Source organism: Oncorhynchus mykiss, chromosome 24 (genome assembly GCF_013265735.2).
Source record: "Oncorhynchus mykiss isolate Arlee chromosome 24, USDA_OmykA_1.1, whole genome shotgun sequence".
Lineage (NCBI taxonomy): Eukaryota > Metazoa > Chordata > Actinopteri > Salmoniformes > Salmonidae > Oncorhynchus > Oncorhynchus mykiss.
In genome coordinates this window covers 34,172,002-34,191,247 of record NC_048588.1, presented here as the reverse complement: position 1 = coordinate 34,191,247, position 19,246 = coordinate 34,172,002, and the positions used below count along the sequence as shown (strand labels likewise).

Genomic DNA, 19,246 nt, shown 5'->3' with positions numbered 1-19,246 from the left:
AATGACAGAATTTCCGTTTTTTTTTACCTTGTCAGCTCAGGGATTTGATCTAGCAACCTTTCGGTTACTGGCCCAATGTTGTTACCACTAGGCTACCTGCTTTAATTTGATTTGAGTAGTAGTAATGTAATGGTGGTAGTTGTAGTTCTGATGTAATGGTGGTAGTAGTAGTAGTAATGAAGATGGTAGCTGTAGTTCTGATGTAATGGTGGTAGTAGTAGTAGTAATGAAGATGGTAGTTGTAGTTCTGATGTGATGGTGGTAGTAGTAGTAGTAATGAAGATGGTAGTTGTAGTTCTGATGTGATGGTGGTAGTAGTAGTAGTAATGTAATGGTGGTAGTTGTAGTTCTGATGTAATGGTGGTAGTAGTAGTAGTAGTAGTAATGAAGATGGTAGTTGTAGTTCTGATGTAATGGTGGTAGTAGTAGTAGTAATGAAGATGGTAGTTGTAGTTCTGATGTAATGGTGGTAGTAGTAGTAGTAGTAGTAATGTAATGGTGGTAGTTGTAGTTCTGATGTAATGGTGGTAGTAGTAGTAGTAATGAAGATGGTAGTTGTAGTTCTGATGTAATGGTGGTAGTAGTAGTAGTAATGAAGATGGTAGTTGTAGTTCTGATGTAATGGTGGTAGTAGTAGTAGTAGTAGTAATGTAATCGTGGTAGTTGTAGTTCTGATGTAATGGTGGTAGTAGTAGTAGTAATGAAGATGGTAGTTGTAGTTCTGATGTAATGGTGGTAGTAGTAGTAGTAATGAAGATGGTAGTTGTAGTTCTGATGTAATGGTGGTAGTAGTAGTAATGAAGATGGTAGTTGTAGTACTGATGTAATGGTGGTAATAGTAGTAATGAAGATGGTAGTTGTAGTTCTGATGTAATGGTGGTAGTAGTAGTAATGAAGATGGTAGTTGTAGTACTGATGTAATGGTGGTAGTAGTAGTAATGAAGATGGTAGTTGTAGTTCTGATGTAATGGTGGTAGTAGTAGTAATGAAGATGGTAGTTGTAGTTCTGATGTAATGGTGGTAGTAGTAGTAGTAGTAGTAGTAATGAAGATGGTAGTTGTAGTTCTGATGTAATGGTGGTAGTAGTAGTAGTAATGAAGATGGTAGTTGTAGTTCTGATGTAATGGTGGTAGTAGTAGTAATGAAGATGGTAGTTGTAGTACTGATGTAATGGTGGTAGTAGTAGTAATGAAGATGGTAGTTGTAGTTCTGATGTAATGGTGGTAGTAGTAGTAATGAAGATGGTAGTTGTAGTACTGATGTAATGGTGGTAGTAGTAGTAATGAAGATGGTAGTTGTAGTTCTGATGTAATGGTGGTAGTAGTAGTAATGAAGATGGTAGTTGTAGTTCTGATGTAATGGTGGTAGTAGTAGTAGTAGTAGTAATGAAGATGGTAGTTGTAGTTCTGATGTAATGGTGGTAGTAGTGGTAATGAAGATGGTAGTTGTAGTACAGATGTAATGGTGGTAGTAGTAGTAATGAAGATGGTAGTTGTAGTACTGATGTAATGGTGGTAGTAGTAGTAATGAAGATGGTAGTTGTAGTTCTGATGTAATGGTGGTAGTAGTAGTAATGAAGATGGTAGTTGTAGTACTGATGTAATGGTGGTAGTAGTAGTAATGAAGATGGTAGTTGTAGTACTGATGTAATGGTGGTAGTAGTAGTAATGAAGATGGTAGTTGTAGTTCTGATGTAATGGTGGTAGTAGTAGTAGTAATGAAGATGGTAGTTGTAGTTCTGATGTAATGGTGGTAGTAGTAGTAGTAATGAAGATGGTAGTTGTAGTTCTGATGTAATTGTGGTAGTAGTAGTAATGAAGATGGTAGTTGTAGTTCTGATGTAATGGTGGTAGTAGTAGTAATGAAGATGGTAGTTGTAGTACTGATGTAATGGTGGTAGTAGTAGTAATGAAGATGGTAGTTGTAGTTCTGATGTAATGGTGGTAGTAGTAGTAGTAATGAAGATGGTAGTTGTAGTTCTGATGTAATGGTGGTAGTAGTAGTAATGAAGATGGTAGTTGTAGTTCTGATGTAATGGTGGTAATAGTAGTAGTAATGAAGATGGTAGTTGTAGTTCTGATGTGATGGTGGTAGTAGTAGTAGTAATGAAGATGGTAGTTGTAGTACTGATGTAATGGTGGTAGTAGTAGTAATGAAGATGGTAGTTGTAGTTCTGATGTAATGGTGGTAGTAGTAGTAGTAATGAAGATGGTAGTTGTAGTTCTGATGTAATGGTGGTAGTAGTAGTAGTAGTAGTAATGAAGATGGTAGTTGTAGTACTGATGTAATGGTGGTAGTAGTAGTAGTAATGAAGATGGTAGTTGTAGTTCTGATGTAATGGTAGTAGTAGTAGTAATGAAGATGGTAGTTGTAGTTCTGATGTAATGGTGGTAGTAGTAGTAGTAATGAAGATGGTAGTTGTAGTAGTAATGATGATGGTAGTTGTAGTAGTAATGATGATGGTAGTTGTAGTAGTAATGATGATGGTAGTTGTAGTAGTAATGAAGATGGTAGTTGTAGTTCTGATGTAATGGTGGTAGTAGTAGTAATGAAGATGGTAGTTGTAGTTCTGATGTAATGGTGGTAGTAGTAGTAATGAAGATGGTAGTTGTAGTTCTGATGTAATGGTGGTAGTAGTAGTAGTAATGAAGATGGTAGTTGTAGTACTGATGTAATGATGGTAGTAGTAGTAGTAATGAAGATGGTAGTTGTAGTTCTGATGTAATGGTGGTAGTAGTAGTAGTAATGAAGATGGTAGTTGTAGTTCTGATGTAATGGTGGTAGTAGTAGTAATGAAGATGGTAGTTGTAGTTCTGATGTGATGGTGGTAGTAGTAGTAGTAATGAAGATGGTAGTTGTAGTTCTGATGTAATGGTGGTAGTAGTAGTAGTAATGAAGATGGTAGTTGTAGTTCTGATGTAATGGTGGTAGTAGTAGTAGTAATGAAGATGGTAGTTGTAGTTCTGATGTAATGGTGGTAGTAGTAGTAGTAATGAAGATGGTAGCTGTAGTTCTGATGTAATGGTGGTAGTAGTAGTAGTAATGAAGATGGTAGTTGTAGTTCTGATGTGATGGTGGTAGTAGTAGTAGTAATGAAGATGGTAGTTGTAGTTCTGATGTAATGGTGGTAGTAGTAGTAATGAAGATGGTAGTTGTAGTTCTGATGTAATGGTGGTAGTAGTAGTAATGAAGATGGTAGTTGTAGTTCTGATGTAATGGTGGTAGTAGTAGTAGTAATGAAGATGGTAGTTGTAGTACTGATGTAATGATGAGGATGACAGTTAGTTTCATTTTTCATGTTTAGCCTTTTAGATGTATTAGATTTTTACTATTGTCTGTTATATTTTATTGAGACAGAAACAAACAGCTTGAAAGAGAGAGAAACAACAATAGAGAGAGATAGAGGGAGAGAGAGAGAGAAACAAACAGCTTGAAAGAGAGAGAAACAACAATAGAGAGAGAGATAGAGAGACAACAATAGAGAGAGATAGAGAGACAACAATAGAGAGATAGATAGAGAAACAGCAATAGAGAGAGATAGAGGGAGAGAGAGAGAGAAACAAACAGCTTGAAAGAGAGAGAAACAACAATAGAGAGAGAGATAGAGAGACAACAATAGAGAGAGATAGAGAGAAAACAATAGAGCGATAGATAGAGAAACAGCAATAGAGAGAGAGAGATAGAGAGACAACAATAGAGAGAGAGATAGAGAGACAACTATAGAGAGAGAGATAGAGGGAGAGAGAGAGAGAAACAAACAGCTAGAGTGAGAGAGAGAGTTCTAAACTTGCTTTCTAAGCTTTATGAGTAGTGGTAACACATACTGTATCTTCTAAGTAATTTCAATGGGTCTCTCTCCATTCTGATTGTTTTATGCTGTTTAAACACTGTTAAATCCCAAAATAGTTTTCTGCATTATCATCAAGGGCTGCACGATATGGGCAAAAAATCTAGGCCTTATTTTGAACCAAATGTTGCAATTGCGATTTGACTTACGATTTAGATCAAAACACTGAACTGTTGGAATAATGGAAAATAATGATATTTCTAATCTTTAGTCAGAAGATTATACACACATTATGCACTTTGAGCACAGTGTTGCTTGACATGAAAACAAATACAAATTCCAGGGAGGAGTTTCTGTGACAGGGGAGGAACCAAAGTGTTGGTCAGTGTTTCCTAATGGTCCCTATAATCTTTGCATACATTAAAATGTTTTCTTTTAGCTACTTCATGTCGCTAACATATTCATGCTTCACCTATTTCTCTTTTATTTAGAAGATACTGTTGCACAAACAACATACTGATATAGGCCTACACCATCACTGGTATCAGGCTGTATGGTATAGCTAGCTACATTTGCTCTGACCAGTACATGTATTAGCTAGCTAGCCACTAGTAGCCAGCTAACTAGCAATAACATTTAGCGGCTAACACGACTGAAGCACAACTTGCTAAGAAAAGACAAACTAGCTGTTGCAGGTGTAATAAACACAAACTAATAGTGTAATTATAGAACGCTTCTGGATTTTTATTAAGAAGCAAAGTGGAAACAGTATCATAGTCATCACCATTGTTGCATGCGCTGCATTGACCGTGCAGACTGAAAAAATGTATCTCGTGGTCAAGAACCAACAAATTTGCTCCTTGAGTGACAGGGGGCAGGGGTAGGTCTGTGTGGAAAGCGGCATAGAGAGAAAGAGAGTGGAGAGAGATGACTCAAGTAGCGGAGTAAACTATAAAAATGGGCATTACACATGGTGTATCACATTTACCAAACCAAGCATTCAAATACCGTTTTAGAAGGTGAAGTAAAACCCCAACCGGTCCTTGCATCAATACGGGTGTATAGTCAAATACAGTAAACATTATTCAAAATATTCAAAGCTTTCCTTAAGTTCGGGTCAGTCACAGTGGTCAGGTATTCTGCCACTGTCTACTGTCTGTTTAGGGCCAAATAGTATTCTAGTTTGCTCAGTTTTTTTGTTAATTCTTTCCAATGTGTCAAGTAATTATCTTTTTGTTTTCTCATGATTTGGTTGGGTCTAATTGTGTTGCTGTCCTGGGGCACCGTGGGCCTGTTTGTGTTTGTGAACAGAGCCCCAGGACCAGCTTGCTAAGGGACTCTTCTCCAGGTTCATCTCTCTGTAGGTGATGGCTTTGTTGTGGAAGGTTTGGGAATCGCTTCCTTTTAGGTGGTTGTAGAATTTAACGGCTCTTTTCTGGATTTTGATAATTAGCGGGTATCGGCCTAATTCTGCTCTGCATGCATTATTTGGTGTTAATTCAACCATAAAGGGCAATGGGTTCTATAACTGATTCAAGTATTTTTTAATTTTGATGGCATAGAAGGCTCTTCTTTCCTTATCTCTGACATCGTTCACAGCTTTGTGGAAGTTACCTGTGGCGCTGATATTTAGGCCAAGGTAGGTATCCTTTTTTTGTGTGCTCTAGGGCAACGGTGTCTACATGGAATTTGTATTTATGGTCCTGGCAACTGGACCTTTTTTGGAACACCATTATTGTGGTCTTACAGAGATTTACTGTCGGGGCCCAGGTCTGTCAGGGCCCAGTTCTGACAGAATCTGTGCAGAAGATCTAGGTACTGCTGTAGGCCCTCCTTAGTTGGTGACAGAAGCACCAGATCATCAGCAAACAGTAGACATTTGACTTCAGATTCTAGTAGGGTGAGGCCGGGTGCTGCAGACTGTTCTAGTGCCCTCTCCAAGTCATTGATATCTATGTGGAAAGAGGGTGGGACTTAAGCTGCATCCCTGACTCACCCCACGGCCCTGTGGGAAGAAACGTGTGTTTTTTTTGGCCATTTTAACAGCACACTTGTTGTTTGTGTACATGGATTTTATAATGTTGTTTGTTTCTACCCCAACATCACTTTTTATCAATTTGTATAGCAGACCCTCATGCCAAATTCAGTCAAAGGCTTTTTTTAAATCAACAAAGCATGAGAAGACTGCCTTTGTTTTGGTTTGTTTGTTTGTCACCGGTCCTGGGATTCATCATTACGCACACCTGGCACTCATCATTACGCACACCTGGCACTCATCATTACGCACACCTGGGATTCATCATTACGTACACCTGGCACTCATCATTACGCACCCCTGGCACTCATCATTACGCACCCCTGGGATTCATCATTACGCACACCTGGCACTCATCATTACGCACCCCTGGGATTCATCATTACACACCCCTGGCATTCATCATTACGCACCCCTGGCACTCATCATTACGCACCCCTGGCACTCATCATTACGCACACCTGGCACTCATCATTATGCACACCTGGCACTCATCATTACGCACCCCTGGCACTCATCATTACGCACCCCTGGCACTCATCATTACACACACCTGTGAATCATTATGATTCACATCTGGACTCCATTACCTTCATTATTTCCTCCCCTTTATATGTTACTCTCCCATGTTCACTCACCAGTTGGTATTTTTCTTGTGTATCGGCGTACATGTTAGTGGCGTGTTCTTGGTTTTGTCGTTTTATTAAAAATGTTCACCTGCTTCTGAATCACCGCCCCATCATTACATTCATTGAGGATACCATCAACACCACAGGCCTTTTTGGCCTGTGTTTTTATTTTGTCCTGTAGTTCCTTCAAGGTAATTGGATAATCCAGTGGGTTCTGGTAGTCTTTAATAGGTGATTTAAGAAGTGGTTTACCCATACATCTCCATTTTTGGATAGATAATTCATTGTGTTTTCCAATTTTCACAGAAGTGGTTAGAGTCTATGGATTCTTCAGTTACATTGAGCTGTTTTCTGACGTGCTGTTCCTCTTTTTGTAGTGTATTTTAGTGATTCACCATAGTGAAGGCGTAGACTCAGGTTTTCTGGGTCTCTTCGTGTGTGTCTTTGGTTGGACAGGTTTCTCAATTTCTTATTTAGGTTTTTGAATTCTTCATCAGACCATTTGTCAATGCTCATTTTCTTCGGTTTTCTGTTTGAAATGCCAGGTTAACATTTGGTTGTGAGGCAGTCACGGGACATACTTGCGTTTACCCGCTGTGTGGAAGTCTTTTCGTGGTAGCAGGGTGGAGATAACCACTTCTGTGTTGGGGAAAGAATACGATTATTTTTCAATCACTCCCTTGAGTGCTGTGGTCACACTTTCCTGCTGTGCTCTCAGGTCGTTTGTGCCTGTGTGTGTTATTATGCAGCTGGGTGGGCCTAGTTGGTCCTCAGACGGAAGGTCTAGGGCACGCTGGGTGTTTTGACACCAGAGTTTAGACACTGTTTGGGAAAAAAATGTTTGTATCTTTCCCGTTTGAGTCCATAAGGAGTACAATCTGTGTCTTATGTAAGTCCTCAGTGGGTGTGGGTGGGTTGTCAGGAAGGGTATCAGGGTGGCTGACAGGGGGGGAGCTCAGAGGGAGTGGGATCCCCTGGGCTTGGCCTTCATTTGTCTGTCCCCCTGTGTTTACGACGCTATGATCAGGGTCTGGGGTGGACTGTCCTGCTGTGGTGTGGAGACTTTTGTAGGGAGTTGTGGTGGGCTGTTCTGCTGTGGTGTGGAGACTTTTGTAGGGAGCTGAGGTGGGCTGTTCTGCTGTGGTATGGAGACTTTTGTAGGGAGCTGAGGTGGGCTGTTCTACTGTGGTATGGAGACTTTTGTAGGGAGCTGAGGTGGGCTGTTCTGCTGTGGTATGGAGACTTTTGTAGGGAGCTGAGGTGGGCTGTTCTGCTGTGGTATGGATTCTTTTATAGGGAGTTGAGGTGGGCTGTTCTGCTGTGGTGTGGAGACGTTTGTAGAGAGCTGAGGTGGGCTGTTCTGCTGTGGTATGGAGACTTTTGTAGGGAGCTGAGGTGGGCTGTTCTGCTGTGGTGTGGAGACTTTTGTAGGGAGCTGAGGTGGGCTGTTCTGCTGTGGTGTGGAGACTTTTGTAGGGAGCTGAGGTGGGCTGTTCTGCTGTGGTGTGGAGACTTTTGTAGGGAGCTGAGGTGGGCTGTTCTGCTGTGGTATGGAGACTTTTGTAGGGAGCTGAGGTGGGCTGTTCTGCTGTGGTGTGGACACCGCTCAAATGGGTTGTTCTGTCACACACCATCCCCCTCACCCTCTCCTCCATCCCCCTCACCCTCTCCTCCATCCCCCTCACCCTCTCCTCCATCCCCTCACCCTTTCCTCCATCCCCCTCACCCTCTCCACCATCCCCCTCACCCTTTCCTCCATCCCCCTCACCCTCTCCACCATCCCCCTCACCCTCTCCCCCAGCAGTCTGATCCTCTCCTTGTGCTCTGTTCTCCTGCTCCAGCTCTTTCTCCTGTTGACGTTTTCTCACTACAGTCCAGAGTGCAGATATCCCTCCACACCTCCAGCTATCCAGGTCTAGTTTAGGGAGTGTTGTTGTGCTGGACTGTTGTCTGGGACTGTGCTGACTGGAGTGTAATCACCTGCTGTTCCAGCTCCACCTGCCTTACCTCCAGCTGGGTAAATGTATCCTTCATTTCAATGAGGGAGTAGTACTCTGTGCTGGGAGGTTGACTTTCCGCTTGGGGTTGCTCGTCTGTAATGAAGAGAGCCGCTCGGGTTGGGAGTATCTTTCTCAAGGTAGAGCTTCCCTCTCTCTAACTCTAACTCTAATTCTCTCTCTCGCGCGCGCTCTCTCTCTCTCTCTCTCTCTCTCTCTCTCTCCCTCTCCCTCTCTCCCTCTCTCTCTCTCTCTCTCTCTCGATCTGTACTTTCCCTCATCATTCCCCCTCCCCTGGTCCTGATAGGTACCCGTTACACAAGGCTGAGAACAATAACATCTAAGGCTCCCTCCATAGTGTGTTGTAGTCCAGATGCTAGTGTTGGAGCTAATTGCTTCATTAATAATGGACTGATGGTTTGCAGCACGTTAGCAACTTCAGCCTGTCCCCTGGTCATTAGCTCCTTAGAGAAGTGTGAAGAAATGTATTGTCAGGAGGAGAGAGAGAGGGATCAAGGAATGGGTAGATGGCCTTCAGGGATAGTTGGGTCATTGCCAGTCCAGTAGTACAACCCAGGCAGGAAAGACTACAGTTCCCCCTGATGGTATATATATATATATTTATATTATATTGCTGTGGCATAACATACAGCAGCGGAGGCTGGTGGGAGGAGCAATAGGAGGATGGGCTCATTGTAGGTAGTGTATATATACGGTATATCAGAGTAGGTGGAGCTGTAGGAGGATGAGCCCATCCTCCTACAGCTCCACCTACTCTGATATACCGTATATATACACACTACTTACAATGAGCCCATCCTCCTACAGCTCCACCTACTCTGATATACCGTATATATACACACTACTTACAATGAGCCCATCCTCCTACAGCTCCACCTACTCTGATATACCGTATATATACACACTACTTACAATGAGCCCATCCTCCTACAGCTCCACCTACTCTGATATACCGTATATATACACACTACTTACAATGAGCCCATCCTCCTACAGCTCCACCTACTCTGATATACCGTATATATACACACTACTTACAATGAGCCCATCCTCCTACAGCTCCACCTACTCTGATATACCGTATATATACACACTACTTACAATGAGCCCATCCTCCTACAGCTCCACCTACTCTGATATACCGTATATATACACACTACTTACAATGAGCCCATCCTCCTACAGCTCCACCTACTCTGATATACCGTATCTATACACTACTTACAATGAGCCCATCCTCCTACAGCTCCACCTACTCTGATATACCGTATATATACACTACTTACAATGAGCCCATCCTCCTACAGCTCCACCTACTCTGATATACCGTATCTATACACTACTTACAATGAGCCCATCCTCCTACAGCTCCACCTACTCTGATATACCGTATATATACACACTACTTACAATGAGCCCATCCTCCTACAGCTCCACCTACTCTGATATACCGTATATATACACACTACTTACAATGAGCCCATCCTCCTACAGCTCCACCTACTCTGATATACCGTATATATACACTACTTACAATGAGCCCATCCTCATACAGCTCCACCTACTCTGATATACCGTATATATACACTACTTACAATGAGCCCATCCTCCTACAGCTCCACCTACTCTGATATACCGTATATATACACTACTTACAATGAGCCCATCCTCATACAGCTCCACCTACTCTGATATACCGTATATAGACACTACTTACAATGAGCCCATCCTCCTACAGCTCCACCTACTCTGATATACCGTATATATACACTACTTACAATGAGCCCATCCTCCTACAGCTCCACCTACTCTGATATACCGTATATATACACTACTTACAATGAGCCCATCCTCCTACAGCTCCACCTACTCTGATATACCGTATCTATACACTACTTACAATGAGCCCATCCTCCTACAGCTCCACCTACTCTGATATACCGTATATATACACACTACTTACAATGAGCCCATCCTCCTACAGCTCCACCTACTCTGATATACCGTATATATACACACTACTTACAATGAGCCCATCCTCCTACAGCTCCACCTACTCTGATATACCGTATATATACACACTACTTACAATGAGCCCATCCTCCTACAGCTCCACCTACTCTGATATACTGTATATACACACTACTTACAATGAGCCCATCCTCCTACAGCTCCACCTACTCTGATATACTGTATATAAACACTACTTACAATGAGCCCATCCTCCTACAGCTCCACCTACTCTGATATACCGTATATATACACTACTTACAATGAGCCCATCCTCCTACAGCTCCACCTACTCTGATATACCGTATCTATACACTACTTACAATGAGCCCATCCTCCTACAGCTCCACCTACTCTGATATACCGTATATATACACTACTTACAATGAGCCCATCCTCCTACAGCTCCACCTACTCTGATATACCGTATCTATACACTACTTACAATGAGCCCATCCTCCTACAGCTCCACCTACTCTGATATACCGTATATATACACACTACTTACAATGAGCCCATCCTCCTACAGCTCCACCTACTCTGATATACCGTATATATACACACTACTTACAATGAGCCCATCCTCCTACAGCTCCACCTACTCTGATATACCGTATATATACACTACTTACAATGAGCCCATCCTCATACAGCTCCACCTACTCTGATATACCGTATATATACACTACTTACAATGAGCCCATCCTCCTACAGCTCCACCTACTCTGATATACCGTATATATACACTACTTACAATGAGCCCATCCTCATACAGCTCCACCTACTCTGATATACCGTATATATACACTACTTACAATGAGCCCATCCTCCTACAGCTCCACCTACTCTGATATACCGTATATATACACTACTTACAATGAGCCCATCCTCCTACAGCTCCACCTACTCTGATATACCGTATATATACACACTACTTACAATGAGCCCATCCTCCTACAGCTCCACCTACTCTGATATACCGTATATATACACACTACTTACAATGAGCCCATCCTCCTACAGCTCCACCTACTCTGATATACCGTATATATACACTACTTACAATGAGCCCATCCTCATACAGCTCCACCTACTCTGATATACCGTATATATACACTACTTACAATGAGCCCATCCTCCTACAGCTCCACCTACTCTGATATACCGTATATATACACACTACTTACAATGAGCCCATCCTCCTACAGCTCCACCTACTCTGATATACCGTATATATACACTACCGGTCAAAAGGTTTTAGAACACCTACTCATTCAAGGGTTTTTCTTTATTTTGACTATTTTCTACATTGTAGAATAATAGTGAAGACATCAGAACTATGAAATAACACATGGAATCATGTAGTAAGCAAAAAAGTGTTAAACAAATCAAAATATATCAAACTAGCCACCCTTTGCACACTCTTGGCATTCTCTCAACCAGCTTCATGAGGTAGTCACCTGGAATGCATTTCAATTATGGAATTTCTTTCCTTCTTAATGCATTTGAGCCAATCAGTTGTGTTGTGACAAGGTATGGTTGGTATACAGAAGATAGCCCTATTTGATAAAAGACCAAGTCCATATTATGGCAAGGACAGCTCAAATAAGCAAAGAGAAACAACAGTCCATCATTACTTTAAGACATGAAGGTCAGTCAATACGGAACATTTCAAGAACTTTGAAAGTTTCTTCAAGTGCAGTCACAAAAACCATCAAGAGCTATGATGAAACTGTCTCTCATGAGGACTGCCACAGGAATTGTAGATTGATTGATGTCCTTATCTCCTCAGAGATTGTGAGAGCCATGACGTATGTGATCAACCAGGGGATGTCCATGTACTGGGGGACATCTCGATGGACAGCCATGGAGATCATGGTGAGTTAACCCTATGACCTTTAACCCCTATCCCCTGACCCGTAGCCCATGTGACAAAACCTCCCTACAGTACTCACACAATCTTCACTTTAAAACTCTCATTACAGATCAGGCTCATACAGCAAGTCTGTGAGCCCTCAAAGGCAGTCAATAATCTGTGGAGGCCTCTGAGAGAGCCTCGGCGCGAGCCTCGGCGAGAGACTCAGAGCCTCAGAGAGAGCCTCAGAGAGAGCCTCGGAGAGAGCCTCAGAGCCTCAGAGAGAGCCTCAGAGAGAGTCTCGGAGAGAGCCTCGGAGAGAGCCTCAGAAACTCGGAGAGAGCCTCCGAGAGAGCCTCAGAATCTCAGAGAGAGCCTCGGAGCGAGCCTCAGAATCTCAGAGAGAGAGCCTTCAGAGAGAGCCTTCAGAGAGAGCCTCGTAGAGAGCCTCGTAGAGAGCCTTCAGAGAGAGCCTTCAGAGAGAGCCTTCAGAGAGAGCCTTCAGAGAGAGCCTCGTAGAGAGCCTCGTAGAGAGCCTTCAGAGAGAGCCTTCAGAGAGAGCCTTCAGAAAGAGCCTTCAGAGAGAGCCTCGTAGAGAGTCTTGGAGCCTCTTGTTTGTGTGCTGAATAACAGGGAAACAGGCTGTCTGTCTGTGGACCTTTTGATGTCCTGGCTGATTTGGAGGAGAAGGGGGAGGATAGGAGAGATGGTGGCTAACTACATTTCTAAGAAAAAAAGCCTGATAATGACTGATTGCTAAAGCATCCCCAGGATTTTCTGTAGTCAACAACCTCTCGTTTTCTGCAAGTGTGTGTTAAGCGCAGCACATGATGTTGTGTTGATTGTGATTAGGGTGAATGTTGTAGCGTAGCAGCTCAGATGAAAGCACTGTAATTTAGACGCCATCTATAATGCAGTGGTATACACAGACATGGGGAACAGAGCCGAGAGGCAAACCAGCCCCGCCCACCCACAGCCTGTAGCAGATAAGAGTGGTTGTGCTGATGTTTAAGAAAGCAATGAGCGCTGTACATGTATTTTCTATGGCATTTCTCTTTGCAAACGCACATATGGAAACATAGATATGCGAGTGCAAGTGAATTGGTGTGTGAAATATAGACTAAGCTAAATGAGCTGAATACAGTATAATTCATGAATTCTGATTAAGATCCCTCTCCTCATCTCTCCAAAAAACTCTCTCTCTCTTGCGCCCACCCCCCCCACCCCTCTCTCTCTCTCTCTCTCTCTCTCTCTCTCTCTCTCTCTCTCTCTCTCTCTCTCTCTCTCTCGCGCTCCCCCTCTCTCTCTCTAGGAGGCGTACTCTGTGGCCAGACAGTTTAACCTGATCCCTCCGGTGTGTGAGCAGTCTGAGTACCATCTCTTCCAGAGGGAGAAGGTGGAGGTCCAGCTTCCAGAACTCTACCACAAGATAGGCATGTGTCAATCATCCAGGCTGGCCACGCCCACTTCTCTCACATATGCTGAATGTTCACCATCCTCCCATCTGCTACAGGGTTCTAAACAGTGGATACAAACATAATCAATCCTTATATGATTGTAATAAAGTGATATGATAACGTCCTCCTGAGCACTCCACTCCCCTAACATCTGCTGGGGTTCAGACCGGGGATTTCATGAGAGCGTCTGTTTGGTGTCCGTCTGATTGACAGTGATAATAGATCTCACAGTTATCTGTCACTCACTCCCTCCCTCCCTCTCTGTTCCCACATTCCCTCTGGTCTCCATGGTGACAGGTGTCGGGGCAATGACGTGGTCTCCGCTGGCCTGTGGCATCATCACAGGGAAGTACCAGAACGGCATCCCAGAAACCTCCAGGGCATCCATGAAGGTAGGTCCTGTATCCACTCAACAACCTCTCAGTCTCACTGCAGAATCCGACATTTCTAAAAAATAAAAATAAAAATGCAGGTTAAGTTTAGGCATTAACTCCAGATGGTTAAGGTAAGGGTTAAAGTTTGAAAACGAGTGCCTAGCCGGAGCTCGCGGCTTCGCCCATCCGCTTATACCCATTAAGTCATCTCTCAACATCCTGAGTACCTGGACGGATGTTGAATACCGCCTTGAGAGACCTGCCTGATCCACTTCCACCTCTCTCTCTCTGTCTCTCTGTCTCTCTCTTCTCCCTCTCCACTCTTTTCCTGTCGCTCTCCCTCTTTCTCTCTTTCCCCTCTTTCTCTCTGTCTCTCTCTTCTCCCTCTCCACTTTTTTCCTGTCGCTCTCCCTCTTTCTCTCTTTCTCTTTCTCTGTCTCTCTCTTCTCCCTCTCCACTCTTTTCCTCTCGCTCTCCCTCTTTCCCTCTTTCCCCTCTCTCTCTCTGTCTCTGTCTCTCTCTTCTCCCTCTCCACTCTTTTCCTCTCGCTCTCCCTCTTTCCCTCTTTCTCTCTGTCTCTCTGTCTCTCTCTTCTCCCTCTCCACTCTTTTCCTCTCGCTCTCCCTCTTTCCCTCTTTCTCTCTGTCTCTCTGTCTCTCTCTTCTCCCTCTCCACTCTTTTCCTCTCGCTCTCCCTCTTTCCCTCTTTCCCCTCTCTCTCTCTGTCTCTCTGTCTCTCTCTTCTCCCTCTCCACTCTTTTCCTCTCGCTCTCCCTCTTTCCCTCTTTCCCCTCTCTCTCTCTGTCTCTCTGTCTCTCTCTTCTCCCTCTCCACTATTTTCCTCTCGCTCTCCCTCTTTCCCTCTTTCCCCTCTTTCTCTCTGTCTCTCTGTCTCTCTCTTCTCCCTCTCCACTCTTTTCCTGTCGCTCTCCCTCTTTCTCTCTTTCTCTCTTTCCCTCTTTCTCTCTCGCTCTGGTTCTCTCTCCCTCTGCAGTCGTATCAGTGGTTAAAGGAGAAGATTGTGAGTGAGGATGGGAGGAAACAGCAGGCGAAGCTGAAGGAGCTGGGACACATTGCTGAGAAGCTGGGCTGTACTCTCCCACAGCTGGCCGTAGGTGAGAGAGATGAGCATGGGCACACACAAACACTACTTTGTTTCAGTACTTTAGTATTAATGATGGTAGAGCGCCACCAAGTGGATGCCAACAGTACATTCACATTTCTATGAGGAATTCCATTAATGTCACACTAGATTAAACAACCCATAATTGTCCCCCGCTCTGTCATTTCCTCCCTCCTTCCTTCTCTCCTTCCCTAGCCTGGTGTTTGAGGAATGAGGGGGTGAGTTCAGTCCTCCTGGGATCCTCCAGTCCAGAGCAGCTAACAGAGAACCTAGGCGCCATACAGGTAAACACACACACACACACACACACACACACACACACACACACACACACACACACACACACACACACACACACACACACACACACACACACACACACACACACACACACACACATTTTTGAGGAGTAAAAATGTATTCCCATTCAAAATCCTATCTTCCCTAACTCCTAAATCACACCCTAAGTTCTGACCCTAAACTTAACTCTTAAGTCTAAAATATCATTTTACCAAATTGAGGACATAGATAAATAAAATGTTTTGTTATCCTGGTGGTCTTGTCAGGACCATTGTGTGTCTGAAAACGTAGGAAAACATGTCCTCGCACGTTCTGATATTTTCCACAGTTCCTTCCAAAAATGACGTCTCACGTGGTGTCGGACATCGATCACATACTGGAGAACAAGCCGTACAGTAAGAAGGACTATCGCTCCTAGGAGGAAGCAGAACCACTACTGTACAACCACTGTGGATCCAGTTCCACCAACCTCCTGGGCTCAGCCTCCATGGGGTTTCAGCTCAGTCTAATCCCAGCCCAGTTCAGGCCTGCTCAGCTCAGCCCCAGCATTCTTAGTCCAGTGTAACCAAGCTCAGTTCAGCCTAACCCTGCTAACCCTCTGCCTAGACCAGCTTTCAGCTCAGCTTACTCTTATCAGTAGATTCTCTGTCTCCTGAGTTTGTTAACCATGTAGGTGCATGCTTCCTCTCTGATGTGCCTGGACTTTCTCTTCAAAGGCACATTGTACAAAACAACACAGAAAGGGGATAAAACTTAGAATATACCGTAAACGTCTTTCACAATGCATTTTGAAAACAAACTCCTCTCTTCAAGCCAGTATACTGCATTTGACCACCGTTTGACCTCGCAAAGCAGAGCACCCTGGGACAGTGAGTTTCAGCCACAGGCCTTTGTTCTGTCTGTGAGGGGAAGAATGTGCATGTTGTCGCCCCCATCTGGTCGTATGAGAAACTGCTATCCAATATCTTCAATAGATTATTAGTGAGAGAGCGCAGGAGAATCTCATTTGCATTTTCCTTGGGAGAATCTCAATTCCATACTCCTCGCATCCTCCTCCTCGCATCCTCCTCACCAACTTCTCAAAACCCATTGGAGGAGAAGGTCAGAGGGGAGAGACCCCTGGCTTTCTCATCCAATGGGTTTTGAGAAGGAGGAGAGGAAAGAGGACGTGGGGAGGCAAGGAAATGCAATTAAGATTCTCCCAGTGGCCTATCTGCTCTGCATAATGCCTGTCTGAGTGAGCAGGGGGCCTCCTGTACTGTACTGTATACGCTCTGTCTGCATCCATAGAGGAGAATCCTGCCTCTCCTCCTCCTGCCTGTAATTTGAACCTGCAGCTTTAGTTGCTGACGGGAATCTGGGATAGCACAAGCCACTCTGTGACATAACCTCCCAACCAGACCAATGTTACCTGTGGGTGTTGCTGGTTACATAATGTGAAAGATAGGTGAAGTATTTAGAAAGATGTAAAGGCCTATATCTATTCTATAATAATACGTGAAAATAAGTTTCTTCTGTGGGTTAGAATTTTATTTTTTTGTCTTTCAGGGGTGTATATACAGGATTAAACTTTATGGGGCAAACCTTGTAACGTAAGCAAAACAGACCTCAAGTCCCCTTTGTTGCAATATGAAACTAAAGTATTCTATAAATAACCTAGAAATATTCTATAAATAACCTAAGTATTCTATAAAGAACCTATAAGTATTCTATAAAGAACCTATAACTATTCTATAAAGAACCTATAAGTATTCTATAAAGAACCTATAAGTATTCTATAAAGAACTTATAAGTATTCTATAAAGAACCTATAAGTATTCTATAAAGAACCTATAAGTATTCTATAAAGAACCTATAAGTATTCTATAAAGAACCTATAAGTATTGTGTAAATAACCTAGAAATATTCTATAAAGAACCTATAAGTATTGTGTAAATAACCTATAAGTATTCTATAAAGAACCTATAAGTATTCTATAAAGAACCTATAAGTATTGTGTAAATAACCTAGAAATATTCTATAAAGAACCTATAAGTATTGTGTAAATAACCTATAAGTATTCTATAAAGAACCTATAAGTATTCTATAAAGAACTTATAAGTATTGTGTAAATAACCTATAAGTATTGTGTAAATAGTGTTGTACTGTTTCTCCTCTCTCAGCAGCACAATACATCCATGGCTGTTTGGTGCTGATCCAAGGCTCTGCTCCTGGGGGGTTTACCCATTTAGCCCAGACTGACAATGTAAACTACTGTATTAAAACATATCAGACCGTTATAAAGGTGTTGTTTTCTACAGTATCTAAAGTTATCGGAAGAGAGGATTTACCAACTATAAATCAGTGTTTCCCAAACTCGGTCCTGGATCTCCCTCTGCGTGCATTTTCTGTTCTTCTGCCCTAGCACTACACAGTTCATTCAAATCATCACAGCTTGATGAGGAGTTGGCTATTTGAATTAGCTGTGTGGTGCTCGGGCAAAAACCAGAACGTGCACCCGTGGGTGGGTGGGTGGGTGGGTGGATGGGGGACTGAGTTTAGGACACCCTGAACTATATTACTGACATGATCAGTGTCCATCCATCTATCCTGATCATTAATGTACATATTTCCTATCCTGCCCTGAGAAGAGTGACCTCTCTGTAGATAGCATATATATATATATATAGAACAATAACATAAACTCAACACGCAACAATTTCAGATTTGCCCGAGTAACAGTACATACACAGAAATCAGTCAATTGAAGAAAATAAAAAAAGTATTAGTCCCTAATCTATGGATTTCATATGACTGGGAATACAGATATGCATCTGTCACAGATAAAAAGGTATTGGATCAGAAAACCAGTCAGTATCTGGGTGTAACCACCATTTACACGCCTCATGCAGCTGTGTAACGTCGTCCCACACCTTTTCAATGGCTGTGCGGAGCTGCTGGATATTGGCGGGAACTGGAACACGCTTCCGTACACGTCGATCCAGAGCATCCCAAACATGCTCAATAGGTGACATGTCTGGTGAGTATACAGGCCATGGAAGAACTGGGACATTTTCAGCTTGCAGGAAATGTGTACAGATCCTTGCGACATGGGGCCGTGGATTATCATGCTGAAACATGAGGTGATGGTGGTGGATAAATGACATGACAATGGGCCTCGGGATCTCGTCACAGTATGTTTTGTGCATTAAAATTGCCATCTATAAAATGCCATTGTGTTTAGTCCGTAGCTTATGCGTGTCCATACCATAACTCCACCATGGGACACTCAGAAATCCTCTCACCTACACAACACCACACGTGGTCTGTGTTATGAGGCCGGTTGGACGTACTGCCAAATTCTCTAAAACAACGGAGGCAGTTTATAGTAGAGAAATTAACATTGAATTCTCTGGCAACAGCTCTGGTGGACATTCCTGCAGTCAGCATGCCAATTGCACACTCCCTCAAAACATGACATTGTGTTGTGTGAAAAAAACTGCACATTTTAGAGTGGCCTTTTGCCCCACAGCACAAGGCGCACCTGTGTAATGAGTACGATGTTGAATCAGCTTCTTGATATGCCACACCTTTCAGGTGGAAGGATTATCTTGGCAAAGGAGAAATGCTCACTAACAGAGAGGTAAACAAATTTGTGTACAACATTTGAGAGAAATAAG

The 19,246-nt window shown here is 43.1% G+C and overlaps 1 protein-coding gene across 2 annotated transcripts in view; it reads left to right on the top strand.

Moving 5' to 3' along the window:
- LOC110503216 (voltage-gated potassium channel subunit beta-1) overlaps positions 1-18,093 on the top strand; it is a 167,707-nt gene extending 149,614 nt beyond the window's left edge. For both annotated transcript variants that reach the window (XM_036962191.1, XM_036962192.1), the window contains exons 9-14: positions 12,272-12,357; positions 13,647-13,767; positions 14,089-14,183; positions 15,159-15,279; positions 15,483-15,571; positions 15,916-18,093. In XM_036962191.1, coding sequence (XP_036818086.1) covers positions 12,272-12,357; positions 13,647-13,767; positions 14,089-14,183; positions 15,159-15,279; positions 15,483-15,571; positions 15,916-16,005 — 602 coding nt within the window. In that variant the 3' untranslated portion in view covers positions 16,006-18,093. The remainder of the gene's footprint in view (positions 1-12,271; positions 12,358-13,646; positions 13,768-14,088; positions 14,184-15,158; positions 15,280-15,482; positions 15,572-15,915) is intronic.
- The last annotated feature ends 1,153 nt before the right edge of the window (positions 18,094-19,246 follow it).